The sequence below is a fragment of the Olea europaea genome, chromosome 9, assembly GCF_002742605.1.
Source record: "Olea europaea var. sylvestris chromosome 9, O_europaea_v1, whole genome shotgun sequence".
NCBI classification, from domain to species: domain Eukaryota; kingdom Viridiplantae; phylum Streptophyta; class Magnoliopsida; order Lamiales; family Oleaceae; genus Olea; species Olea europaea.
Window position 1 is genome coordinate 5,467,334 of NC_036245.1, and position 27,835 is coordinate 5,495,168.

The following is a 27,835-nucleotide window of genomic DNA, read 5'->3' on the forward strand; positions in this document are numbered from 1 at the left end:
CTAATGGCCAAACTCCCCTTCTTTTAACTGAGTCACCAACCTTTTTCCCCAACCATGGATCCTGGATTCTCACAATCAAATTCACCCACAGATTAGAGATCCCATTTGTGTAGATATATAGATTCGTTATATATAATTATATACATATACCTATCATTTTCTATCGACTTTGTTCATCTGAATTAATTTGATTTTTCATCTGTGAATTACGGATAATCAAGGGATAATTGATTCTAGATTCAAGACATTGATATATCGTCTTGGGTGAATCAGACGATGGAGATTGGAGGGAATTATTGAGATGAGTGTGAGGAAATAAATTAGGGAAAAATGCCAGGGATAACGCAGAGATATAATAATTTTAGCGATAATAATAATTTTTATAAGAATCCATTGGCGGGGAGCGGGCCGGTGTCGTTTCCTGCCTTGAATGGAGGGTTAGTTTTGCGTGGTCACGGGAACAGGATCCGGTCAAAACATGGTGATGATGTGAGCTGCAATCAACTCCAGAAGGTATATACACAGATACAACGCATGTATACTTTTCAGTTCCATTGAAATATTAGTTAAATAATTGGTACTGAATTATCGGGTTCTGTGGTTTATTGAATTTATGGTCTGAGTTATTCTAGACTTTATAGTTTGAATGACTGTGTAAGTTGTGTTTTTAGATTGTATGTTCCCTGGAAGTAGTTTTCCTAATTTTCGATTAGATCTTATACCGTATTTTGTCTAATATAAGAAATATGTGTTGTTATTCTGTTTTATGCCTTCTTCGCTGAATTAGTTACTAAAACTATGCTCACTTAAAAAAACTGTGTTTGTCATTTTAATTAGTAAGAACTGTAATCTAAAAAACTTCGTGATATAGATGCATTTCTTGTCTATCCCTATTATTAGAAAAGTGTTTGCTCTCTTTTATCCGGAAAGGACCTTTTGCACTGTTATGTTCCTTCATTAATCTGATGGATAAGCATTGTTATATTAGACAACGTCATTTGAGTGATAAAGTTTGCGCTTCATTAATACAACTGCATCTACTTTACTACTACTTTGGACTTAACTAATTCTATGGTTTCTCATCAATGCAGTTTAAATGAAAAAAGTGATCGGTTTGTCCTTTGATGTGTTTTCAGTTAATGCATATGATCATTTAATAATAATGAGTTTCTATTTTGTAGTCTTATAAGTTAAACAGGATGTGTCAAAATTCTTTCTTGTTATCTTGCAGTTTTGGAGTGAGCTGGCGCCGCAAGCACGGCAGGAGCTCTTGAGGATTGACAAGCAAACACTCTTTGAGCAAGCTCGTAAGAACATGTACTGCTCTAGATGCAATGGATTGTTGCTTGAAGGTTTTTCGCAGATTGTCATGTATGGGAAGTCCCCACCGCAGGAAGTTGCAGGTGGAAATTGCAGTATAAGAGCCAACAATGAGAGTGACTTATGTAATACAAATGGGCACCTAGATGATGCTCAAGATCCGTCTATACACCCATGGGGAGGATTAACTGCAGCTCGTGACGGGACACTAACCATTTTGGATTGTTATCTTTATTCAAAGTCTCTGAAGGGGCTTCAAAATGTAAATTATTTTTTGAAGTGACTGTTATTTTATTTTTATTTATTTTTTCATCTTTTTTATTGGGCACACTTAGCCAACTTTATCTGATTTGAATCAGGTCTTCAACAGTGCACGTGCACGGGAAATGGAACGTGAGTTGCTTTATCCAGATGCATGTGGAGTGGGTGGTCGAGGATGGATTAGCCTAGGAATCACAGGATATGGAAGAATGCATGGAACAAGGGAAACATGTGCTCTTCACACTGCCAGATTGCCTGTGGAAACATTGGTGGATTTTTGGTCAGCACTTGGGGAAGAGACTCACCGGTCACTTCTAAGGATGAAGGAAGAAGATTTTATTGAAAGGCTCATGTATAGGTTTGTGCTCCTTTGTTCCCTTGTTTGCCTTTTAAGTTAGATAGCTATTTTAAATAAGTGCATACATTGAAATGGTTGTTATTAGGAGAATCTAATGTTTAGTTGTCCATTAAGTGGCCCAGAGGGCCATATCCTGGCTGGTTTAAACTAGAAGGGAAAATCATCTATTCAAAATGGAAAGTTAATTTTAATTTGATTCTGTTTGATGGAAAAAGTTGTCGGCTCGTTTCATTTTCTCAAACTTCTATGATTCTTTTGGAGTAAAGAGGAGAGTTTGACATCAAATGATTGGTCTAGGCAGTTATAATGGTGACATCTGGAAATGCTAAGCAGCATTAAGTACTATAGGAGCAAAGTATGTTATCTTCAAATGCTTGTAATAATGTATACAAGTACAAATATCTGAAATTTTCATTTAAGAGTCTAAGAACTACTTGGCCTAGCCTTTCTTTAGACTAGCACACATGCTCATTTGGGTTTACTTTATCCCATCTTGATGACTTAATTGGCGTGACTGAAATGAGTTGGTTCGCACAAACAGGACTACTAGGCCTAATACAAGGAATGCTATATGACTTGTGCAGCCTTTTTTTGTTGATTAGTGAAGGCAAATCATGTATTCAGATGGGTAAAATATGGGGTTTATCAATGATTCCATTAGCTAAGCTGTTCGAACTCCACCTCTATTAATCAGTATTAACCTATAGATTACTGAGAGTTCCATGAAATAAAAAAGGGTTTTGTTATTTGCTAGTTGCTACTAAAGTCTATTTTTGTAGGAAATTTTGTGTGTGTACTATCTTTGGAAAGGAGCTAAATATGGGAATTAACATATTGTAATTGTGGGGATTGATTGTAGGATTATTATTACCTTAGTTAGCAATTTGTTTCCTTTTATTAGACATCTTATGTACTATAAAGTAGTAGAACCATTGTTTATATCAATACACAAAAATTTTAGTCCAATTTCGTCCACATGGTATCAGAACCCATTAAACTCTAACAAACGATTTGATCCGATTAAGTCTCAATAAATGAGCATATGGATTTCAAGATTTGTCTACTCAAAAGAGTCACGATCTTGTGGGGGCATGTTAAAAGTTAAAAATCCCACATTGGTTAAATACCGATATTTAAACCAACTTAAAAAGATCTTAGGTTATTCGTCTTAATAAGGTTAACCTTTTAAGATGGAACCTCAAATCTTAACATAGTATCAGAGCAGAGGTACCTCTAACCTGGTCAATCAATGGCGAACGTCCCCACCAATAGCAGAAACCCGATGACATCCGAAACGTCCAATTTTGAAACCAAGTTCAGTTCATCAATTGGAACCCAAGGACTTGATGGTATGGTAGAGAGGTGTACAGGAGATCGAGGTTGTTTCAGCTGTGGACTTGCAGGTTGCAATGGCTGTAGTGGGCTTTGTGGTAGTCATTGTGACAAAACATGGGTCCCAGTAACGACGCTCGACCACTTGGCGATTTGTGAAGTACTTGGGGAAGTTCAACGAGAGGAAGTGCGACGATCAGTGCTTATGAAGGAGACGGTCGAGATCTCTAGGGAAGTGTTGGTTTTGAAAGAGAAAAGTAATGAGCCAAATATTGTATCAACCAATGTTAGGGTGAAGGATAATGGGCTAGGAACAGGTAACTCAAAAATGGGCCTAACACTGGGCCCCCAAAAATCAAGTAGAAAAGAGATAATGGACCGTCCTTTAAAAAGGGCTGCAAATGGACCAAATAAAAACCAACAATTGGAACAACTTTACTGAATGTTCACTAGCTCTCAATCCTCTGGTTCGACTCCTTCCAAAGCTCCTTCTAATTCCCTTGCGGGAAAAGGGAGTATTTGAATCTCTGAATACATAACACTAGATTCTGTCCTTCATGTTCCTAACCTGTCATGCAATTTACTGTTTATTAGTCAATTAACAAAAACATCCAATTGCTATGCTAATTTCTACCCATCCTATAGTATCTTTCAAGACCTTTCATCAAGGAAGACGATTGGCAGTGCTAAAGAGTGTAGGGGACTATACTACTTTGGGGAAGCAGATATGAGTAATATGGGTCCACGTACTAGTGGTAATTCCACATTTGTCTCTAGGGATAGTGAACTTATATTGTGGCACTGTAGATTGGGTCACCCTAGTCTTCCATACTTAAAACGTGTATTTCCATCTCAATGTGAAAGTTGCGAACTTGCTAAATATCAGCGTACATCCTTTCCATATTCCATATACAAATCATCTTCAACATTTGCCATGATTCACAATGACATGGGGACATTCTTGCATCCCTAATCGTACTCGAACAAAATGGTTCGTCACGTTTATCGACGATCACACTCGAGTTTGTTGGGTATACTTTTTAAGAGAAAGATGATGTACGCTCAGTGTTTGAAAATTTTCATTCTATTATCCAAACTCAATTTCAAACACAACTCCAAATCTTACGCATTGATAATGGATCCGAATACATAATTACCACTCTGCAAGACTACCTAACAAAACGTGGAATTTTTCATCTTTTTCTTGTGTCGATACTCCCCAACAAAACGGGATTGCTGAGCGAAACATATACTTGAAGTTTCTCGTGCCCTACTGTTTATTGCAAATATTCCAAAGACATTTTGGGGAGATGCAATTTTAACATCTACATACTTCATCAACTATGTGCCTAGTCGTTCCTCTCCTTCGAGTCACCTATACAAAAATTTCAAAAGCACTTTCCAATGTCCTATCTAAAAACAAATCTAACCCTAAAAGTTATGATGCTCGGACTCGGGTGCGGGTGTCGGATACGGGTACGTATCTGGAAGTAGGATTCCTCTCATTTTGAAAATTAAGATATGGTGATACGGTTAAAAAGGATCCGACTTTTGGATATCGGTACGGGGAACGTCTTATAAATTCCTTTCCTAAAGAAATGATTCAATTAAAGCAAAAAGCAAATCATGTCATTTACAATAAATAATAAAACCTTTAGAAATAACCCCTAATTTATGACAGTATGAATTGTTGACTTTTAAACCACTTAATTCTTTCATTTATTTCTTTTTTTTTATTAGAAAAATACACTTATTGAAGGGCAGCCCATTTGTTTACGGAAATTCCCTCAAATCATTAACTTCTTCATTGGGCTCCGCAGAAGCCCATTTAATACACACCTAAAACCTATGATCTTCTCCAACCAATCATCTTCTCCAACTCCCATCTTTCCCTTTCCGCAAAATTCTGCAAATGTTGCTTCTATCCTCCATACATTTCTATCACAAGACTCGAAACAAATGGTTATTGCCGCCACAAACGCAAACCAGTCCATTGTTTTCCCCCTTTTCCAACCGTGTCCGAGTTCAAAATCGAGAATCCAACACATCCTGTGTCGGTATTCGTATCATGCCGTGTCGACACAGATACTTCACTATTTTTGGAGAATCCGAGCATCATTTAGGTGTTTGGATGTACTACCTTTCCACACGTCCACTCTTAGCACCGAAACAAACTTGAATCACGAGCAATCAAGTGTGTGTTCATTGGGTACTTACCCACTCAGAAGGGTACAAATGCTATGATCCATCTACCAAAAAGACTCCTGTGAGCATCAATGTCACCTTTTTTGAAAACACACCTTACTTCCAAAAACCTTCTCTTCAGGGAGAGAGTTTGAGTAAAGATCGGTTCTTGGATCACGAATCGCTAAAATTCGATCTTTCTCTACCTGACCTATATACTGGAACCATCACCCCACCTTCTATTGTGCCACATACTGAAGGAAACTTGAAATCAGGGGGAGATGTTGAAAAACAAAGCAACAGGGGAATCCTAGTTTACTCAAGGAAGCCTAAATCAAAGTATGGGGACAATCTCACACTTGAGGTACCCAAGAGAGTCAGAACCGGTGAAAGGACCTGATGAGAACGTCTTCAACCAAATCACATCCACAGATAATGATGATTTACCCATTGCCCTCAAGAAACCACCTTGGTCTTGTACTCCTCGTCCTATTTCCAATTTTGTATCTTACAATAATCTATCCACAAAATTTCGTGCTTTTACAACTAACCTTGATAGGACAGAAATTCCAAAAAATATTCAAGAGGCCTTGGAATCACCAAAATAAAAGTAGTAATGGATGAAATGAGAGCCTTGAAGAAAAATGAAACTTGGGAGGTTTTAAACTTGCCAAATGGGAAGAAACTAGTAAGATACAAATAGGTGTTCAATGTGAAGTACAAAGCTGAAGAGACAGTAGATCGCTACAAAGCCTGACTTGTTGCCAAAGGGTATACACAAACTTATGGTATTGACTATACTGAAACATTTGCACCAGTAGCAAAACTAAATGCTGTTCGAGTTTTGTTGTCTCTAGCAGTGAATCTGGACTGGCCTCTTCAATAATTAGACATTAAGAACGCATTTTTGAATGGTGAACTAGAAGAAGAGGTCTAAATGACAATACCACCAGGCTTCAAAACAGGAAATGAAGAGAACCAAGTGTGTAAACCGAGGAAGTCTCTATATGGGCTCAAGCAATCACTAAGAGCTTCGTTCAATAGATTTACAAATGTTTTGAAGAGGCAAGGATATCAACAAGGGCAATCTGATCATACCATGTTTTTTCAAAAATCTAGGGATGGTACAAAGACAATCCTAATTGTATATGTTAATGATATAATTCTAATAGAAGACAACATAATGGAGATGGAAAGATTAAATAAGTGCTTAGCTACTAAATTTGAAGTAAAAGATTTAGGGCAAATGCGGTATTTCTTGGGGATGGAAATTGCAAGATCAAAGAAGAGCATTAGTGTCTCTCAATGAAAATACATCATTGATCTTTTAACTAAAATAGGCATGTTGGAATGCAAACCCAGTGATACACCTATTGAGGCAAGAAAAATAAATGATATAAGGAACACTATGGATATGGATAGATATGAAAGATTAATTGGTAAGCTAATCTATCTCTCATATACTAGACCTGATATTGCCTTCGCAGTCAGCATGGTAAGTCAAATATATGCATTCTCCTAAGGAGACTCATCTGGAAACAGTATACAAAATCCTTAGATATCTAAAAGGCATAGCTGGGAAATGACTATTATTTGAAAAGGGTAAAAAGAATGGAGCAGAGGTCTTTACTGATATAGACTGGCTGGATCAATCGAAGATAGAAGATCGACCACCGGTTACTGTACATTTGTATAGGGAAATTTGATAACTTGGAGGAGCAAAAAGCATAATGTAGTAGCAAGAAGTAGTGAAGAGATAGAATTCAGAGCTGTAGCACAAGGAATATGTGAAGGGTTGTGGATAAAAAAACACTTGGAGGAATTGAAAGCTAAATTGGAACTTCCGATTAAACTTTGTTATGATAACAAAGAAGCCGTCAACATTTCTCTCAATCCAGTACAACATGATAGAACTAAGCACGTAGAGATGGACCGACGCTTTATCAAAGAAAAAGTGGATGATGGAGCTATTTGTATGACGTATGTTCCTAATATAGAACAAACTGCAGATATGTTCACCAAAGGATTGTCCCGACCGATATTCGACGATCTTAACTGCAAGTTGAACATGATCAAATTTACAGTTCAACTTGAGGGGGAGTACAAGAAACCGTTTCTATGTACTATCTTTGGAAATGAGCTAAATATGAGAATTAACCGATTGTAATTGTTGGGATTGATTGTAGGATTATTATTACCTTTGCAATTTTTTCCTTTTATTAACCATCTTATGTACTATAAAGTAGTGGAACCATTGTTAATATCAATACACATAAATTTCATTCCAATTTCTTCTATAATCTCATTCCAATTTCGTCTACAGTTTTACTATGCTAAGCATCCGTGATGTCAACAGTCTCAGAATAACCAATTAAAGTTTATCTTGATGTAGGTCTCTGTAGATGGCAATTGACTTTCTTTTCTGCATTGTTCACCGCTTATGGGTTATCTGCTCGTGTTTCTTGTTGGGTGATGTTGGTCTTTAAATCAGCATTGTAATATTTTTCCAAGCATTCTTATCCAAGATAACAAAGTAGATAATGAGTTAGCTTAGAGCAATTTTGTGAGTGTTTTAATAATTGCAAAAAGTTATAGTTATTTCCAAAAGATGTATATTATTTTTCTCTAAGGTGGGTTTTGGCTTTGCTAATCATTTGTAGGGAATGCAAGTGGAAATAGTAAAATAACTCGTTAACATGCTGAAGTAAAATTATTTTGAGGAATGATTGCAACTTTATTTAAACTATTTTGCCACAATGTCTCATTTTAGTAAATCTTCTTGTTTTCCTCATAAGAAATTGATTTAAATTTTTAGGACTGTTAAGGAAATAAATCAATTAGAAATACATATATTAGGCAAGAACATTATTGTGATTTATTTAGTTTCCGTATTAGTATACTTTTATATATATAATGAAAGTAGAGGAGAGGAAAGTATTCTTCTTCTCTTCGTGTTTATACCAAATCGTTCCAACATGGTATCAGAGTGTCAATTCTTAGGGTTTGGTATTTACCTTGGCTTTTTCTTCTTCAACTTCTCTTTTCTCCTTTCCTTTTTTCCATAATTTCTTTTTCAATTTCACAAGCCGCCACCGCTCTGACTATATCTCCACCGTTTTTGGTCTCTGATGTTGATGTTCGAATGGGTCTATGGTAGTTGATTGTAACAATCGAGTAGTGGGTGTGGTGTCCATGGTGTTAGGCTAAGATTTCTGTGGTGGTTTCGTGGTGATTTTGCTATTGTTAAGAGTAGGTCTTTCATACCGTGTTATCATCTCTGGTGCAGAGGTCGGAGTTCTTAAATTGGTTGGTCAATTTTGTAGGTGCAACAACAAACGACATGCAACTTGAAGACGCAACAGCGGACTCTTAATTGTGGGTTGCAGTTTGATTTAAATTATTTTTTGGGCTATCATATTTCAGCCACTATTGGGCTTGGTAGTTTGAGCAGCTCGTAGGTTCATTTGGGTGTGAGTTATTGTGGTGAATAACTCGTTTGGGCCTATTGATATATTTTGGGCTCCTTTAATTACTATTGGTTTTAATGCTGGACTAGTTAATTATTTCATGGTCACTTCTTCTATTTGACTCGTTTGTGTGACTAGTATCATGTCTTTCAAGAAATAAATGTTCAATTTGACTAGACCTATGGCACATGAAAAGTTGAATGAAAGAAATTGCACTTGATTTTAGACAAGCCGTCTGCCAAGTCTTCAAAAAGTGACAAAGGCTGATTTTACTCTCAATGATCAGTGGGATCAAGAGAATAATGCCATCATTGGACTCTCGAAAGTACTCATTACCTCTTTGGATTTTTGGATGAATTTTTTATATTCATCACTTTGGTCCCATTTATTACATATTTGACTTTCGCTCTACGAATTGTATTTTACTTGGTTACTTCCAAACATAGAAGGGGTATCCTTGCTACAATCATACTCTACAACGTTACTTTGTAAGTATAAATGTCACTTTCGATGAGTTCACAACCTATTTTCCTGATCATAGTACGTCTCCAAAATCCACTTGAGATCTCGTTAGCTGACTTGTTCCATGTCTATCAATTGGTATTTATTCAGAACAAGACTCGTTTCTATCTATTGCACTAGAGTTGTCCTCCTCTCATTAAGAACCACCTCATTCTTTATAAGTTTATACTCAACGATCTAAGCCATCAACGCCTGCGGCCCCATCCGTCGCCTTGTCGTCTACAAATCCTGTATCTATCACCTATTTTGCTCCTGAGTTATTGCCCATTGCTTTTCGTAAAGGTAAAAGCACTTGTGTAACTAAACGTCCTATCAGTCACTATGTCACTTTTGATTTGTTATCACCTTCGTTTTCCTGTTTCACATTCAGCTTTCTAGTATTTTTGTACCTAAGACAATAACAAAAGCTTTATCTGATTTTGGGTGGAGAAAGGCTATGGAATTGGAAATGGCAGGCTTGCACGAGAATAAGATTTGGGAACTCGTTCTTTCATCTCCTGGAATACATCGTGTTGGTAACAGATGGGTCTATGGTCTGAAGTTTAATTCTGATGGGACTATTGATGGATTGAAAGTTCGATTGGTTGCTAAAGGTTACACACAGATGTATGGTATTGAGTATGTTGAGGCATTCTCTCTAGTTGCTAAGAGATCTTCTATTTGCGTTTTGATTTTTATTGCTGCTAACCTTGTTGGCCATTGTTTCAATTAGATATTAAAAATGTCTTCCTTCATAGAGACTTGCACGAAGAGATTTATATGGAGCAAGCACCTGAGTTTGTAGCTCACTGGGAGTACCGGAACTATGTTTATAAATTGAAAAAGGGCTTTATATGGGTTAAAGAAATCATCAAGAGCATGATTTGGGAAGTATTCTAAAGTTGTTCTAAAATTTGGTCTTCAGAGGTATCAAACAGATGAGTCAGTATTTCATCTACAAATTGATGTAGGCTATATTATCTTTGTAGTTTATGTAGATGATATTCTAATAACTGGTGATGATGCAGATGAGATTGTCCGATTGAAACAATTTCTACAAAAACATATCCAGACCAAAGATCTAGGCGAGCTTTGATATTTCTTGGGTATTGAAGTAGCTAGGTCTCTTCAGGTATCAACTTATCTCGGAGAAAATATGTACTTAACTTGTTAGATGATGCAGGTTTTCTTAGATCTTGTTTAGTTGATACTCCTATGGATTCTAATTTGAAACTTTTGAAGGATGAAGGAGAACCGCTTAAAGAACCAGAAAAAGTATCGTCGTTTGGTTAGGAAATTGAATTATCTTACCGCTATGCAACCAGATATTTCCTATGCGGCTAGCGTCATTTGATAGTTCTTGGATGCTTCTCGGGTTTTTCATTGGGAAGCTGTGGTACATATTATTCGACATTTGAAAAAGGCTCCAGGTCTTGGATTGTTGTATAAACCAAATGGACATATTAAAGTAAAAGGATTTACAGATACGGATTGGGCAAGATCTCCTTTAGATATACAATCCACTACAGCTTTTTGTGTTTTCATAGTGGTAATCTTGTCTCTTGGAAAAGTAAGAAAGGGACTGTAGTAGCTTGGTTAAGTGCAGAAGCAAAATATAGGGCGATGACTCATATTACTAGCGAGTTGATATTGTTATAACACTTTCTTGAAGAAAATAATTCTCACCTTCTTCTCCTATTCCGATGTTTTATAATAATCGAACTGCTTTACATAAAACATCAAGTCAAGTTTCTCATGAGAGGACCAAGCATATTGAAGTTGAGTGTCATTTTCTTCGGGATAAGATAGTGAGTGGTGATATATCTACACCATTTCTAAAGACAGAAGACCAGCTTGTTGAAGTGTTTATGAAGTCATTGAATGATAATCGGTTGAGATTTATTTGTTCCAAGCTGGGTTATATTATATAGATGTTCCAGCTTGAGAGGGAGTGTTAATGAGATAAATGAATTAAGAATAACATATATTAGACAACATATATTAGGTAAGAACATTATTTTGATTTACTTATTTACATATTTGTAGACTTTACTTTTCTATATAATGAAAGTAGAGGTAAGGAAAGTATTCATCCTCTTCTCTCTAGTGTTTATACCAAATCGTTCCAACAAGGATGAACATTTAATGTGCACAATTTTTTTTTATCTCTGTTACTATTAGAGGGAAAGTTGAATCAGTAATAAGGTGGTGGTTGGATGGAAAAATGCAGCTACTAAGTGGAGCACGTGTTTTGTTAGAAAATAAATAAAACCAAATAGGAAAGTTACTTCCCAAGAGAAATTTACTTTTATGGATTTTATAAGTTGAAATGCAGGAGTAATTGATTATATCCCAGTCTGAAGTATTCATTTCTTGTCCCAGGTTTGACAGCAAAAGCTTTTGTAGAGATTGCCGAAGAAACGTCATAAAAGAGTTCAAGGAGCTGAAGGAACTAAAACGCACGCGAAGGGAACCTCGTTGCACAAGTTGGTTTTGTGTAGCAGACACAGCCTTCCAATATGAGGTGTCATTTTGAACTATATTGCAATTGTAACTTCCTTTTTCCTTGAATTGTTAGATATTTGGATTATATCAATAGAACCACCCTTGTGATGCAATATATCACATCTAACAAATATTTGTTTTATAACTTAATTTCCTGGAAGTATGATGCATCTTTATTCTAAATTGTCAGGTTTCTTATGACACGGTTCAAGCCGATTGGCATCAAACTTTTTTAGATACATTTGGAACATATCATCACTTTGAATGGGCCATTGGAAGTGGAGAAGGAAAATCTGATATCTTGGAGTTTGAAAATGTTGGATTGAACTTAAGAGTTCAAGCGGGTGGTCTAAATCTTAGTGGCTTGCATGCTTGTTATATAACCCTACGAGCCTGGAAAATGGATGGGCGCTGCTCTGAACTTTCTGTGAAAGCTCATGCTTTGAGAGGTCAACAATGCGTTCATTGCAGGCTTTTTGTTGGTGATGGTTTTGTAACAATTACGAGTGGTGAAAGCATCAAAAAGTTCTTTGAGCATGCAGAGGAGGCTGAAGAAGAAGAGGTATTAACTTGTGGGTTCTAATTATCTTCTCTAGATGTGAGGAATTCTTTCCTATGTCCTTCCCCCTCATTCCGCTATTTTTTCTCATGATATTCCTTGTTATGTTCTTAATGCTATTATGGTTTCAGGATGATGATTCCATGGATAAGGATGGAAATGACTTCGATGGTGAGTGCTCCCGTCCTCAGAAACATGCGAAGAGTCCTGAACTTGCTAGAGACTTCCTTCTAGATGCTGCAACTGTAATATTCAAGGAACAGGCATGTTCATCCTAATTTCCTTTTCTATGAATGCTCTTTTTGAATTCACAGGAAGTAACAACAGAATTAATTACTGTCTTTTGTAGCCGGTTATAATTTCTTGTCATTAGTAGTGGTGGAGAGAGTCTTAGGTATCCCATGTCTGCCATATTTGTAGTTCAAAGTGTAACTTGAATAATAGTTACTTCATAGTTGTGGGTACTTGATTCTGATGTTTTAAGATATCCTACACTATATACATGGCCGTGGCTTCTGAGGTATGTCAACCTTGTTCAACCAAGTTTTGAAAAGAATGGATATATTTTAGTTATCAGTAGAAATTCTCAGATCAAAACTTCTAATGCTATAAACTCCTTATAGAGTGGAATTTGCACGACTGTATTAGAGGTTGAACAAGCATATCTAATTTGCCTTTTGTAGTCGTACCTGGAAATTTGATCATTATTGAGGAAATAATAAATCGAAGGACTTAGGATTTTTTTTTTTTGGTTGCTTACTGTATTTGCTTAATGTAACATGGTCTTACCTTTTAATCTGCAAGTGTATTTGTTGGCATTTGGAAGTTTTCTTAGGTGATAGATATATTCTGCAGGTAGAAAAGGCCTTTAGAGAAGGAACTGCACGGCAGAATGCCCATAGCATTTTTGTGTGCCTTGCTTTGAAGTTGCTGGAAGACCGCGTTCACGTTGCATGCAAGGAAATCATTTCCTTAGAAAAGCAGGTAGTGGACCTGTAATAATGTAGAGCTTTTTTCATCCTTGGAATATCATCTCGAATTTCATGGTATTATCTCGATTTTGCATTCAACTTTGATTTTACAGATTAAACTTCTTGAAGAAGAAGAAAAGGAAAAGCGTGAAGAAGAAGAAAGAAAGGTGCGCCGTAGAACAAAAGAGAGGGAGAAAAAGCTCCGAAGAAAGGAAAGATTAAGAGAGAAGGAAAACAAGGAGAAGAAATGTGCTGAATCAAATCAGGATCCTGTGGTTCCTGATGTTTCAAAGGAGGAACCAACGCTCACTGTTGATGAAAATTCAAACATTGTCAGTAATAAAGATTTTGTCAGTGAAACCGGTGAAGCTATTTCATCTAGCCTTTTGTCTCCAGATATTCAAGATGACCAGTTTTTGGAGGATTTAATATATTCAAATATGGAAACCCATTCAGAAGACAGTTCTTATTGGGAATTTGGCGTTATGAGAGATGGGAACTGCACTTTCCCGCACGATCACATCAAATATTCTTGCATGAAGCCTAAGTTTAAAAAGGACCCCCAACAGGATTTTAACTTAAAATGGTCAGGTGGGAGAAAAAGTACCATTGGTAAAGAGTTTAGTAGCAAATATGAATCAAGATATTATGACAATGGCTTTGATGTTAGAAGTAATGCTGCAAAGAACAATAGAAATGTTGGCCCAAATTTTAGTGAAAAGTTTCGGGGCACTAAGAATAGGATAGGTGACAGATTCAATTCACATGCTCACAGATGTCACCATCGTGATGATTTCAGAGCAAGGGCCGAATCACATGTTACAAGAGTCATGGACCCTAATTATGTGAATAAGTTGGAGGTCTCTGGAATGTCAAAACCATATTACTGTGGACACAAGTACAACAAAGTTGAGTGCTCCCAAGAGATGAGTGGACGACCTAAATGCAAAATTATAGCTGGTAACACTTCTCCACCTAACATTAAGCAAGTTTGGGAACCATTGAATTCACGGAAGAAATACATCCGAAGCAATTCAGATTCTAACATTACTACGATATCTACTCTAAAAGTTGAAGGTACCGAATCCGATTACCTCCCTGAAATACCTGTTGCCACTCAGTCTGATGAAGTGACTAGTATTTCAATACCAACCAGCCGTGAGGATAATGGTTTGCAAGATTCCATGAAGTCTAGGACTGAAAATGGAAGAAAAGGACAAAATGGATTTCAGTCAGTGGCAAAGTTCCAGCAATACTCCAAGGATGTAGCAGAAGAGGATAGCAAGTTATGTTCTTCCACATTAACTTTACATGGAATGTTAGATTCATCAATAGGTAGCTCTTCTAACTCCGAAAACTGCTCCTCCTGCCTCAGTGAGGAAGACTGCAACACATCCTCTTCAAACAATCAAATGTTGGACTTAACAACCACATCAGATTCAGACGAGGCTAGCCAAAGTTCAGAGGGTAGAGAAAGTTCTCATTGTCTTGACAATGTCTACACCAAGTGTCATCGAGTTGTGATGGAGCCAAGGCAAAGCATGGAGGGGGGAGATGACACCATTTGCCACACACTTGAATGTGATGGAACCAATTCTTTAGGGAATTTACCAATTAAAGACACTTTGTATTGTGATAATGGTAGATCAAATGTCAGTGCGGGTGCCAAGCCTCCATCTTTGCTTCCGCGATTCCACAATCAAAGCATACACTGTCCAATGTTCCAGGCACCAACAATGCCTTATTGCCATCAGAGTCCAGTTTCTTGGCCAGCTACAAATGGAATGATGTCCTTCCCCCACCACAGTCATTATTTATTTGCTTGCCCTTTTGGATACGGTCTGGATGGAAATGCAAGGCTTATGCAGTTCAGAACCTTACAGCATCTGGCTCCACCTTTACTTAATTCTGCTCAGTTGCCTTTTTTCCAACCAGCTGCTCATGTTAATGGCATTGGCACAGTGTGTGCCAAGGTTCCGAGTCTAGGTGTGCTAAAAGAAGCTGAACATGAATCTAATACACAGAAGGTAGCTCCAACTAGTAAGCAGTGTCTCATGCAAACAGCAAGGGTCGTCAAAGCAGGGCAAAATGGGAATTCTGAAACATCAGAAATGGGAAATACAAGCTTCTCTCTTTTCCACTTTAGTGGTCCTGTAGCTCGTTCAGCAGGATATAAATTGGATGGTGACTCTTTGAAAGAAGGTATTGCAGGGGACATTTCTCCAAATTTATCTACCAACCAACCCTATGGTCATGATGCCTGCAGTAAGAAAGATTCTGTTGAAGAATACAATTTGTTTGCTGCAACCAATGGAATTAAGTTCTCTTTCTTCTGATTTTGTTAGGTAAGATGTCAAAATGCTGTTTCTGGTTTTAGCCCTTAGTTTTGTTTTGTTTTGTTTTAACCGAGTGTTGGAAAGCTTTGTTCAGTTTTATTTCTATGTTCTTCTTACTGAGAGATGGAAGCTGATTACTTTGTTCCGCGCAAAATAATCCTATGGGAAAATGATAAACGTTTTTTTTTTTTTTTCGGTTTATTTGATTGTTTTCACTTTGCTCAATTTCTTTTTTGTGGAGATATTAAGAAATTTCGTGATGTTTAAAGGCCACAGGCAAACTTGTTTAAATCTATGCTGGAGCCTTTGTTGGAGCGCATTTCTCGTCGTGCTCTTAATTTGCTTGGACTACTGAAGCTATGATATACATGGGACAACCCTCCGATCAGAACAGGTATATAGTGATCACATCCAACATAAAATAAAATATACGATATGATTTAAGTATCTCATCCCATAGAAATATTTTGTACGTGGCCAAAGCCATCTGTTTGAATTCCAAAACTGCGAGGTAAAAGCTAGATTCATTGGTAAATTTGATCCTTTTAAATGAATGGTAAGCTAAAATGCTTTGCAATGTCAATTTCCGTGGAAAATAGAAGACTACTACGTCAGGGTGTTGGTGGTGTTGCTCTTTAATTGCTTGTCTGCCTTGGGGATGATTGATGACAAGCCTTGCACTATCTAAGAATAGTTTTTCTTACTTATGCATATGTGATTATTTGGTAATCGCTGGTTCAAGTAAGATTGAATTATAGAAGAATTTCTTGACACACGTAATCTATCCAATGTTTGTCCCATGGTGTCCTGGTTTGCCTGTAATTCAGCCACTTGAATGATATTGGTCCAAATGGTTTCGGCTCTCACTCCCAACGTAAAACTTGATCATTGGCTTGTCAACTCCATCCCTTTTGGCTCCATAGCTCAAAAAAATAATCAACCGGGTGTTGTTGGCTCGAATTAGGCTCAAATCTTGGTCTTGGCCTCCTGTTAACATTCGTCAAGTCCTAGATAATTTGTGGCCTATTTCTGATCATATCAAAGTGTTTTAAGTGTAACTGAGAAGAAAGTCACGCCATGCTATTTATAATTAAATTCTTGGAAGGAAGAAATTATGGTCTCTTAGAACATAACCACCAAATCACAGCTTTAAGTGTTGCTTGAGTAACAATTGGTGTGATGATTTAAGGTCTAAGTGTACCTTTATCCTCCAAACTTTATTCATAATTTATGGAAAATTTGAATATTAAATCATGTGTGCTATTTTATTTTAAAGTTTCCTAAATGTAGTTGTTGATAATCAATTTTTATGGAAAATATGAATCTTAAATCATGCGTACCATTTTATCTTAAAGCTTCCTTCATGTAATTGTTGGAAATCAATTTTCTTGAGTATTTTGTATCTTAATTATAGTACGATCCTGAAGTGTTTTTGGTATTTAAACTTCTCATAATTAGACTTCAATCAAGAAATTCCACAATATTTCTTGTGCTAATCGTACGATCAAACAAGTATGAGAAACGAGAAATGATAAAAATGTGTAACCAAACGTGGATGCAACCACCAAATCGTGTTTATAACCACATTCTTGGAGAGAAGCAAAATTAGGTCATTTAGTATACTGATACAAATTGATTCTAATATAGTATTAACAAATTTCGTCACACTATTTCTTTACTCTCCTTCTCCACTTCTTGGTGTGTGGAGTCTGTTTACTAAAAATAATATTTCAAACTAAACCCGCAAGTGTACGGTTCGTAACTAGTAAAAAAGTGATTCTAGAGTCCGAATGTCGTCACACAGAGATTAAGTAACCTAATTTTATATATCTTGGTCTTAATCGAAAAACGATTGTCAAAAGTGATTTTATAACCTAATTAACCCTAACATAAACTAAGTATAGAAATATGTATGACTTGAATGAATTAAAATGCAAACCGACACTTAGATGAACTAAAAATGCAAATGGAATGTTTGGAATGCAAATTGATGAATTTAATGAATGTATAACGCACTAAGATCACGAATCCTCAAGTAGAGCTCAATTCATCCCTAGTTCTATCATTTTGAAAACACGTTGAAATTATGAAGAATCAACGCTCCTAAATTCATCCAACAGTCTCTCTCAAGCAAAGTTGAACCTACTCTTATGTATCACTGGCCTATATCTCTATGACGGGTGCAAATATACAAGAATGCATGTAGTTTTGTGAACACTTAAAGATTCACGCAGAGTATAGTTGTATATCTCTATCCTTATCGAACTCTACGATGATTTATACATTGTCGAACCTATTCACCTTCTCTCGAATGCAAGAAATAGATTATCGAACTCACACAATTACATGCCCAATAATTATGGAAGAACTTAAATGTGTAAAAACCGTTCAAAATATTCAATACATGTTTTAAGGTCAAAAATATAGAACAAGGAATAAAAAATCACATTATAAGATTCATCGATCTTCTAGTACAAGAATTTCTAGCCTAGCATGAAGAAAATTACAAAATACATAATAACTTGAAGAATAACATCACCGGCCCATCGGTCTGTGTTTTTCTTCATTATTGTGGCTTCAAATTCTCTCAAATACATGTTTTTTCCTTTCCAATGCATTCTCTCTTCTATAGGGACGGCCCTAGAGTTTTAAAACACCTCTCAAAATTTGTTCCCATAGGAATATCAGTTAGAATAAAGAACAAGAATTTTTTTCCGCCACGATTGGCCAAAACTCGGGCAGTTGCTCGGGCTAAAGTTTTTGCCTCGATAGTTGTTTATTGATATTTGGCAATTGCCCACTCAAAGCAACTAGGCTATGGCCAGTTATAAAAATTTTTGAATGTTGCATTTTAATCCCCAAATTCAATCTTGATTCTCTTAGATCCTTTATCTTTTTTTCTTCTCGCAATATTTCAAGTCTTTACTAAATTTCTTCTTAACTCTTTCACATCCTTGTTTATGCTTCTCGGTCATCTTTCAGCTATTTGCATTTTGGTTCTTGAACTTTCATTTTTTCCCTTTTTTCTCATGAGTTCCATCATATCCATCAATATGACCATACAAAATAAGATTGCATAAAATTAAGTCATATTCAACCAATTTTATCAACAATTAGTCATGTTTTGTGGACTGAATGAGTGTGTAAAAACACACTTATCAACCTCACCAAACTTGAACTACTGTTTGTCTTTAAACGAAATAGTGACTAACTATACGTAAAACATGACTCGACAACCTGAGGATTGGAATTCAGTAATCAACACAAAAAGCAGTCTCAATAGTACAAGAACAAAATCAACCCTTACCTGTTAAATGCATACTCAACCTGTGTGTGTGAACTCATGCCTACATACTAAGCTCATGATAGGTTAATCCCGACGGAAAGTGATTTGATATATCCTTAACTAACTCGAGAGATACACATCCCAAGCTTAGTCTTTTTACTCAATTATCTTGGGGTGTATTCTAAACTTAGGAGTTTAAATAACTGCAATCCTTTCCCTCACTTAGCTTGAATAGGTCTCACTATTACAAGTTCACATGTCAACAAGTAGCGACTCTCCTATTTTGATTGCTTTAACCTTTAAAATTAACTGAGCTACTTTCCTCGCATCAAAGGTGTAGTTACATCAACTAAATGTCCAAGAGCTTTCTTCATATTGTTGTGTCTTTTATTCACTTATTTTCTGATTTTTTAATTAATTGTCATCTTCTCATTTGCTTTCTATATAACCTCTGTAGCAAGCTTTAGACCGATGACTCCCAAACCAATTCGCTTTAGAGCACCAGATTTTAAACCCTTGCGGCTTATTCAATCGAGTTATAAAGGCTTGATGAGATGATTTTTTATCAACTTCTTCCCTTTTTGCTTTCTATATGACCCGTGTAGTAAGCTTTGTACCGATGACTCCCAAACTAGTTGGCTTTAAGGTACTAGGTTTCAAAATACCCTTACAACCTTACTTGCTCGAGTCATAAAGGTTTTGAGAGAAGTGTTATTTTTACACACGTTAATCTTATGCCCCTTCTTATTTTTCTAGACCTTTGGTTTCCAAAACCAATCCTCAACTTAAAACTTTCACTTAATCTTTATCTTATTGGTCTAGACAATCCACATAGTAGAATTTCATACACGGAACCACTACTATCTCAATGTTCCCATGTAATTGTTCAGTCATCTCCAAACTATTCTAAAAATGGGTTACTAGTTAACACAATAGAGGTTTTTTCGATTTCTCCTACTTTATTCAAGAATCCAATCACTAACCTAACATATAAAACATGAGTGTGTGTTCAAGGAATGTCAAGTATCATATCATCAATTACGAGTTAATCAAATTCTATACCACATCCTTAGTTCCTAACGCATACCTATTTCAATGTTCACATCATATTCGATAAGGCTATCAAGCCCACACAAGCACATAGAATCACAACAAGAATCAATAAAAAATGCAATTTTTTTATAACACTCAACAAACACACAAAATGTAAAAGATTAAACTAATATATTGATGGAATATGAACAATGCATGAAGAATGGATGCCACAATTTTCCCTCCCTCAAACTTATACATAACATTGCTCTCATTGTTGAAATAAAGTAGAAGTTCAAATAAGTATAATTGAAGGACAAAATAAACTGAAAGCACAAGAAATGGGGTAACTAGTACTCTCTTGATCAGTATAAAGGTGGTGGAAAATTGGGGCCCGCAATGCCATATGTGGAGCCGACCTTCTCCTTTCCTGTTGAGGTCTTCTTGGTGGTATCCTACAAAAGTGCAAAGTATGTGTATTATATCTCATGATGATAATCGATGAACTTACATGCATGAAGGAATCCATGTGAAGCACTATTCCCTTAAACTTGTTTCATAGTGCATGTATAAATCACGTGGGATGCGTTAAGTCATGAACTTAGTTTCATAACAAGTTACAACTTAATACTATTTCAACATCCTTGACTCGTGCACAATGCATTGTGACTCGTTTGGATATACATGGGTGAACAATGACCTAAAACTATTAATAATGTTGAAAAATTGAAAAACTCTTATATTAATGCAAAATGTAATAAATAAAGGGTAGAAAGTTGGGTTGCCTCCCAACCAGCGCTATTTTATGGTTGATAGTTCGACTTTTGGCATAGGTGTGTTATGACATTTTAAATATGGCTTGGAGGTCCTACCTAGTTTGCTCAATATGGTCTTGTTCCACACTGTAGTTATCCTTCGAATTTCATCCCTGTCTTTATCCAAGTGGTGTGACTTTCTCCCCTCATCTGTATGATATCCCACATTGAATGCCTTAATCTCCTTTGAATCAGTGAGAGTGGATGGAGATTGCACTACAGAGGTCTCATAAATGTTTGACTGTTTCTTCAACTCAAAATTATAGAGGATTCATATGTCAACCACTTCAATATGGAAACAGCTTTTAGGCTCAGTGAGATATTTCATTGCCTTGAAAATATTAAAAGAAACTTGTTCTTTCCCCCGCCTCAGAGTTAATTATCCTAATTGCACATCTACGAGGGCTTTTACAATAGCCAAAAATGGTCGTCCCAATATGATAGACATTCCTTGTCTTTTTCCATGTCCAAAATCAAGAAGTTCGCTGGGAATATGAATTTATCGACTTTGACCGCTACATCTTCGATAATCCCTCATGGATGTGTAAGTGATCGATCAGCCAGCTGTAGAGTTATTATAGTTGCCTTAGGTTCTCCCAATCCTAGTTTCCTGAATATAGAGAGTGGCATCAAGTTAATACTCGCACTAAGATCACACAATGCTTTATTAAAATAAAAATCACCAATTGTGCAAGAGACAGTGAAACTCCCTGGATCTTTCAGTGTTGGTGGGAGTTTTTTAGATCATGGTGCAATACTTTTCATTTAATATCACAGTTTCACGTTCCTCTAGCTTACATTTATTCGTTAAGATGTCCTTTTGGAACTTGGCATTGTTGGGCAGCTAGAGTAGTGCATCGGGAACGGGATGTTGATGTGGAGCTTTTTGAAAATTTCAAGGAACTTCTTATATTCTTGCTCTATCCTGTGCTTCCTCAACCTTTGGGAAAATGGAATGGGTGGCTCATAAGGATTAACTAGAATGGTGGCCTTACCTCGTGACGTCTCTGAACTCTCCTTTGGTGTGGATTCACGTGTATGCTCGTCTTGCTGTACAATATTTTCTTCTGTAGAGTTCTCATTGTTTACACTCAACTTCTCAATGTGTCTTTCAGGTAGTTTCATCCCACTTCGAGTTGTTATATCTTGAACATGTTTCCTGGGATTCAATTCAGTGTTGCTTGGCAAAGTATCTGGTGCCCTTTTGTCATAGTGAGTGCCATCTGTCCCATCTGCATCTCCAAGCTCTTAATTGTTGCACCCTAAGTTTGGAGAGTTGTTTCTGTCTTTTTCATGAATTGGTTATTTCTTCCATGTATGTCTCAGTCCTTTCCAAGAAATTTGAAGACATCTCTTCCAACTGAAGCGTCTTTTCCTGCTGAAATTGCATTTGGGTTCTATTCTGATTTTGGGTACCATCCTACGAGAAATTTGAATGTTCTTTCCAACTGGGATTGTAAGTGTCAAGATTTTGATAGTTCTATTGATGTTGACCCCGTTGTATGTACTCTAATTGTTCCATTCCATATGACAGAATTGGGCATTCCGTCGTACTATGATTTGCTCCACTTCTTCACAATTTGGTTTCCGTACATATGTTACATTCGCTGATTGTGATATGCTTTTCACCTTGTGAAATAGTAAGTCAATCTTTGCAGATAGGGCAGAATATTCATCCACTTCATGCACTCCATGTGTCCTCTTCTAAACTGCTCGTTCTGATGTCCATATAGCTGATGTAGTAGCCATTGTCTCGAATAGCTTGAGTGCCTCATCACTTGTTTTTGTGGATAGTGACCTGTTAAATGAGAAGTCAACCATGTTTTTGAAAGCTGGGAGCAATCCTAGGTCGAAATACTAGACTTGTAGTCCCTTGCTAATCCCATGATGTGGACACTTCCTCAACATATTTTTAAATCTATTCCATGCTTCATCAAAGTTCTCTGAATCTCCTTGATGGAAGACAGATATATCATGCAATTTTGCAATCTTGACGGGTGAGAAGAACTTGGTATAGAACTTCTATGCTAGATCGTTTCATGTAGTGATGTTGGCTATTGATTAAGGGTCAAGCCATTCAATTGCTTTGTCATGCAATGTATGTGGGAACAGCCTCAATTTAATAGCATCGTTTGAGATCCCCTAATATCTGAAGTGTTGGCACATCTCCAAGAATCAAGAGACATGCGTATGTGGGTTTTCTTCAGCTCTGCCGTAAAATTGATGTCCACTTTGAAATAATTGTATCACATTGGTCTTCAATTGGAAGTTAGACTACCCAAACGGTGGGTACCGAATGCTGGACTGGGTTTGAATTATTTGAGAAGTCATGAAATCTCCCACAAGCATGTTGCCTTCATTCATTGTCCCTTCTTCTTTGGCTTGAAAGATAGGATTATTGTGCACGTTAGCCATCTGTTATTTTGCTTCCCTAGTTTCTCTTTGCAGTCGATAAAAAGTTCGCTCAATTTTCGGATAAGTTGGAATTAATTCTCCTTCGGTCAATCTTAACATGCAAGTATGTGAGACGGCCAGTAGTAGCACTTAGATACTAAAAGTCTAAAATTGAATATTAAAACAAAATAAAATAAAATAAACAATTAATAAGAAAAAATAATGTTCGAATTAGTGCTAAAGTAAATAAAATTAAACTAATGCTCAAACCCCGGTAACGGCGCCAAAAACTTGTTCACAAAAAATAATGATTTTGATCTAAACCACAAGTGTACGGTTCGTAACAAATAATAAAGTGGATTCTTGAGTCGGAATATCGTCCCACAGAGATTGAGTAGCCTAATTTTATTTATCTTGGCCTTAACTGAAAGCAATTGTCAAAAGTGATTTTATAACTTAATTAAACCCCAACCTAAACTAGGTACGGAAATGTGTATGACTTGAATGAATTAAAATGCAAATTGAATGTTTGGAAGGCAAATTGATGAATTCAATGAATGTATAACACACTAGGATCACGAATCCCCAAACAATGCTCAATTCAACCCTAGCCCTATAATTTTGATAACACATTGAAATTATAAAGAATCAATGCCTTAAATCTATCCAACAGTCTCTCTCAAGCAAAGTTGAACCTATTCTCATATACCACCGACCTATTTCTCTATAACGGGTGTAGATATACTAGAATGTATGTAATTTTGTGACCAATTAAAGATTCACGCAGAGTATAGCGATATATCTCTATCCACTATCGGACTCTACAATGATTTATACCTTATCAAACTTATTCTCCTTCACTCGAATGTGAGAAATAAATTAACAAACTCACACAATTATAGGCCCAATAAATCATTCAAAATTTTCAATACGTGTTTTAATGTAAAAAATATAGAATAAAGAAGAAGAAAAAATCACATTACAAGGTTCATCGATCTCTCAGTACAATAATTTCTAGCCTAGTATGTAGGAAATTATAAAATACATAATAACTTGGAGAGATGACATCACTAGGTTAATTAATTGCATGAAATCCCGTCGACTTTTGTGTTTTTCTTCGTTTGTGGCTCCAAATTTTTTCAAATATGTGTTTTTTTCCTTCTCTATGCATTCTCTCATCTTTAGGGATGAAATGAATTCGGGTCCATAACCATGGGTTCCCTAGGGTTTTAAAATACCTCCCAAGATTTATTTCCATAAGAATTTTAGTCAGAATATGGAACCAGAATTTTTTCGCCGCGATGCCTAGGCTAAAGATTTTGTCTCGGTAATTTTTTCTTGATATTGGGCAGACGCCCACTCAAAACAACTGGGTGGTCGCTCAGTTATAAAAATTTTCGAATGTTGCATTTTAATCCATGAATTCAATTTGTTATTCTTTTAGATTTTTTCTCTTTTTTTTTCTTCTCCCAATACTTCAAGTCCTCACTAAATTTGTTATTAACTCTTTCACATCCTTAATTATGCTTCCCCGTCATCTTTTAGCTATTTGCATTTTGGTCCTCGAACTTTTGTTTTCTTTTGTTTTTGCCATTTTCACATCTTTTCTCTTGAGTTCTATCATATCCATCAATATGACCATACAAAATAAAATTGCATAAAATTAAGTCATATTCAACCAATTTTTTCAATAATTAGTCATGTTTTGTGGACCGAATAAGTGTATAAAAACACTATTGTCAGAGTCCTAATAGATGCTATAGGAAATCGAATGTGTGTCGATCACCGCCTCTTTGTGTTAACATCATTGTTGCTTTCGACGGGTATAGTGGCCACCTCTGTCATGCTACAAGCTGATGGAACTTCCTCTTTGTCCGGGCATGACGTTTCGGACTTTATGGCTTCTCCATCTATTTGAAAATAAGATTTGCAACACTAACCGACATGAATTCTGTATTTTTAATTTGCAAACTATGGAATGAGATAAGATTATTTAAAATTTTGGATTCCTCATAATTAATGCACATATTATTCACCTCTTGGTTCCCACCAGGCAATGTACACCCCAAACAAAGTCGAACCCAAAACGAAGAACGAAATAACTCATAGTCTAGGTGTAGGAAAATCAAAATTGATGGTGCAATCTAAGAGAAAAACAAAAAATAGGAACATTAATAAAGAACTTGAAACAAAACCTTCAATCAACCAACAAAAAGAAATGCAAATATTCGAAACCTTACCTAAGATATTCTTCTTCCTTCTATATTGACGTCATAAATAAGATCACAACACAAGGATTTGCGCTTCATATAGTTAACAAAGAATCAAGAAAGGAAACGTGGAAAAGTAGAAAGGAGAATGGAGAAATTTTGCAAAGAAACGTACTAGAGAGGGAAAAAGAAATGAATCTATATATATGTAGGGACTTTGAAATGTAATTGTGAGGTGATTGACTGTGACTGTACAAATTTTTTATGTTGTCAACTCAAAGATATGTAGGGTATTGAAATTCTATGGGGAAGCAAAAATGTCCAGATATGGCAATCTAGTAAAGATTTAAAAAAAGTGACAATTTTAAAAATGCAAAGTCAAAAATTGACAAGAAGTACAATTTCCTCTTTAACAATTTAATAGGTACTTTTGTAAGTCGTCCTTTTCCAATCTCATCAAGTCGCCCACCATTGCCATCCTTGCTTACATATTTATGTTTGCCTTCCATTTATACCCCCATTTTAAAGTGTGTGCACTATTTGTCTAAATTAGTACGAGCTACGATGCATGACTTTTCAAATGGCAAACTTGCAAAAGCAAAATCGAAAGCCATAATTTACCATTTTAAGTCACCTTCATGATGAAATGGAATAAAGAAAATGGAATTGCACTAATCAATGATCATATTTCTTCTTAAAATGCAAAAGTAATTGTGCCCCGACAAGCACTTGAAAGCTTTCAATTTTGTGCATTTGTTCTACACATTATTACTTACCAGGCATGTGATTTTTTAAAATTGCGCAATTATGAATAGTTATATTTTCTCGAGAATATGAATGTGTTGGACTTGTGCCTGGAATGGAACTAGGGCAGAATGACTAAGATGAAATGTAACGCTAGGCAGTCTACAAGTTTGAAGCACAACTTGAACCTACGAGTGGCAGCTATAGGACTTATGAAGAGTTTGAGGCGGACCAAAAAGTCGCTTTTGCACAACATTATGGTGATTTTCAGTTTGCATGGCAAGAAGCGACGAGATATGAACAAAGAGTTAGTCACGATAAAGGATTTGAGCATTTGATGAGTAGCGAAGTCCCAGACCACTTTAAATTTTGAGGTCTTCTGGGATACTTTTGCCAACCATCATAAGAACTATCTAAGCGATGAGATTGCAAAATATGAGGCCAGGTCCGAAGGTGAAAGAGATTAAGATGATTAGAGTTGAATTTGAATTTAATGATTTTCATTAACTTTCTTCTTGCTAGTTTGCTCATTTGAAGCACTTGAATAGGAAAAGTAATACTTAGCTTAAACATTAGTTTCCTTTAGTTGTGGAGATATTTTATTCTCAAACATTATATTTGCCCCAACAAGTTTTTCAAAGTTTAGTTATTAATAGATCTTCTTTTTCCCTTTTATGTAAATTATACTACGTTGGTATTACAATTACCTAATGGGAAAAAAAAAATCTTATTATATCTAAAGGTAATGGAGACCAATGCAGACTAATTTAATAAGGTATTTGTTCAGAGTGGTACAAGACTTGGCTGGACAGAGCTAGACACTACCTCCTTAGCCATCACCTCCTACTGCCATCATCCATGCATTGATGATTGAGCAGTTCTGAAGGCATAAATCCACCATGTTCGATGGCTCATCCGGGCCACTAACAACAGAGGAATGGCTGTGTAAGCTATCTTTCAGCTATTGGCTTGTAATGATGCAAAAAAGGTCCAATGCACATAGTATATGTTTATGGAAGATGTTGGCCACTGGTGGGAGTCGATGTCATAAACAAAGACTGGAGAAGAGCAGCTTGTCTTGGCTCGGAACCAAATCAAGGAAGAACTGATGGAGAAGTACTTTCGACAGGCTTTGAGAGACCGGAAGAAGATGGAGTTCTTACACCTTAATTAAGGCAACATGTCGCTCACGGATTACAAACGAAAGTTTGACCAGCTATTGAAGTATGCTCACCATCTGGTTGATACTGAGGCGAAGAGGACTAATAGATTCGAGCAAGGGATAAATACATGTATCTGTTTTATTCATTAGGACCTTATCACGTAGATAGGATAGTTCAGGGACCTAATTGATTAAGGGCTAATATTTTAGGAATGTGTAAATATTGAATCCCAAAGTGATATAACCTCTCAGATATTGTGATAAAATCAAATAAATAAATTCTGTTAATATTATGATTATTTTTAAATATTCAGCATTATCCAAATTCTATTGGATATTATGATTATTTTTAAATATTAAAGATTATCACAAATTCTATTAAATATCAAGATTATCTT

The 27,835-nt window shown here is 36.2% G+C and overlaps 1 protein-coding gene across 3 annotated transcripts; it reads left to right on the plus strand.

Annotated features, from left to right (window-relative positions):
- LOC111399494 lies at positions 1-27,078 on the plus strand. Of its 3 annotated transcripts, XR_002703695.1 has the most exons (10): positions 1-513; positions 1,232-1,582; positions 1,680-1,939; positions 11,806-11,947; positions 12,119-12,490; positions 12,619-12,750; positions 13,343-13,471; positions 13,572-15,803; positions 16,064-16,188; positions 27,063-27,078. XR_002703695.1 is itself a non-coding variant. In XM_023026846.1 (9 exons), the coding sequence occupies exons 1-8, from the start codon at positions 331-333 to the stop codon at positions 15,792-15,794; spliced, it is 3,792 nt and encodes a 1,263-aa protein (XP_022882614.1). In that variant the 5' UTR covers positions 1-330; the 3' UTR covers positions 15,795-15,803; positions 16,064-16,377. The 3 variants fall into 3 exon arrangements, 2 of the variants coding, with proteins under 2 accessions (XP_022882614.1, XP_022882613.1); XM_023026846.1 differs by lacking the exon at positions 27,063-27,078 and having other exon boundaries at positions 16,064-16,377; XM_023026845.1 differs by lacking the exons at positions 16,064-16,188; positions 27,063-27,078 and having other exon boundaries at positions 13,572-15,995.
- The last annotated feature ends 757 nt before the right edge of the window (positions 27,079-27,835 follow it).

Excerpts from the sequence above, each read along its gene's own strand:
- LOC111399494 (XM_023026846.1), top strand. The coding sequence starts at position 331 with ATGCCAGGGATAACGCAGAGATATAATAATTTTAGCGATAATAATAAT. Across the intron at positions 1,583-1,679 it reads CTCTGAAGGGGCTTCAAAAT|GTCTTCAACAGTGCACGTGC; the intron begins GTAAATTATTTT and ends GATTTGAATCAG. Across the intron at positions 1,940-11,805 it reads ATTGAAAGGCTCATGTATAG|GTTTGACAGCAAAAGCTTTT; the intron begins GTTTGTGCTCCT and ends TTCTTGTCCCAG.